The 876-nt window shown below is 49.3% G+C and overlaps 1 protein-coding gene across 1 annotated transcript in view; it reads right to left on the reverse strand.

Moving 5' to 3' along the window:
- Positions 1-768, reverse strand: part of LOC107046881 (mediator of DNA damage checkpoint protein 1-like) — a gene marked incomplete at its 3' end in the record, with an annotated part of 1,759 nt that extends 991 nt beyond the window's left edge. Inside the window, exon 1 of the mRNA XM_015269599.1 lies at positions 13-768. Coding sequence (XP_015125085.1) covers positions 13-768 — 756 coding nt within the window. The remainder of the gene's footprint in view (positions 1-12) is intronic.
- Positions 769-876: the final 108 nt, after the last annotated feature.

The raw sequence follows: 876 nt of genomic DNA on the forward strand, positions 1-876 counted from the left end.
TTTAGCTCGTACATCACCAATCGTGAGGAAAGTGCCACCAACTTTGAAATGTCTGTTGATAACTCCTCTCAGCTTTTTCTTCAATGCCTTCTCAGACAGCTCCTCATCCCATTCTTTAGGCACGAAAATTTTCACCAGATCATCATCACCGTCTGAGTCATCATCCGATCCTGTAGTGCACTTCGTATCGAATTGTTTAGCTGAGCGTGGTTGTGCAGTCCCAGGATCCTCTGGAATCACAACTGGTTCTGCTCCCGGTGCAAGAGTCTCTGATGTTTCTCCAGATTCTGAGTTCTCGAGTATCTCTGGGATGACAGGTGAGTCTTTTTCCACTGACTCACAGCTCTCTGGAATGATGGGTGAGTTTTGCTCCAGCGTGTCAACCTCTGGAGGGTTTGAGATATGAAGTGAACCCTTCTCTGCTGGCTCTGGACTCTCTGACGATTCCGGGATAGTAGGCACTGCTGGGCCTTTCTCTGCTGGCTCCGGGCTCTCCGGTGAGTCTGGAATAATAGGCAGAGTTGGTCCTCTCTCAGCTGGCTCTGGGCTCTCTGGAGAGTCTGAAACACCAGACATGATTGGACTCTCCTCTATTGGATCGTGAATTATAGGAACAGCTGAATCATCCTGCTCTGCTGCCACGGGAGGTACATCCAAACCTCCCTCTACTGACTCAAGGCTCTCAGGTGACTCGGGGATCGTGATAGCCACCTCAGCGGTATTCTGTGGATCCTCCGGAATGACCATTGAATCGTGCACTTCTTCCATATCAATTGTTGAGTCAGGCTCCAATGGTGACTCAGATGTGTCCGAAGCCGCTGTCCCATCACTTCCAGATGATTGTGGAACAAGTATTTCATTGAAAACTGAATCCCA

Source organism: Diachasma alloeum, unplaced genomic scaffold (genome assembly GCF_001412515.2).
Source record: "Diachasma alloeum isolate Michigan unplaced genomic scaffold, Dall2.0 Dall_scaffold_02870, whole genome shotgun sequence".
Taxonomy (NCBI): Eukaryota; Metazoa; Arthropoda; class Insecta; order Hymenoptera; family Braconidae; genus Diachasma; species Diachasma alloeum.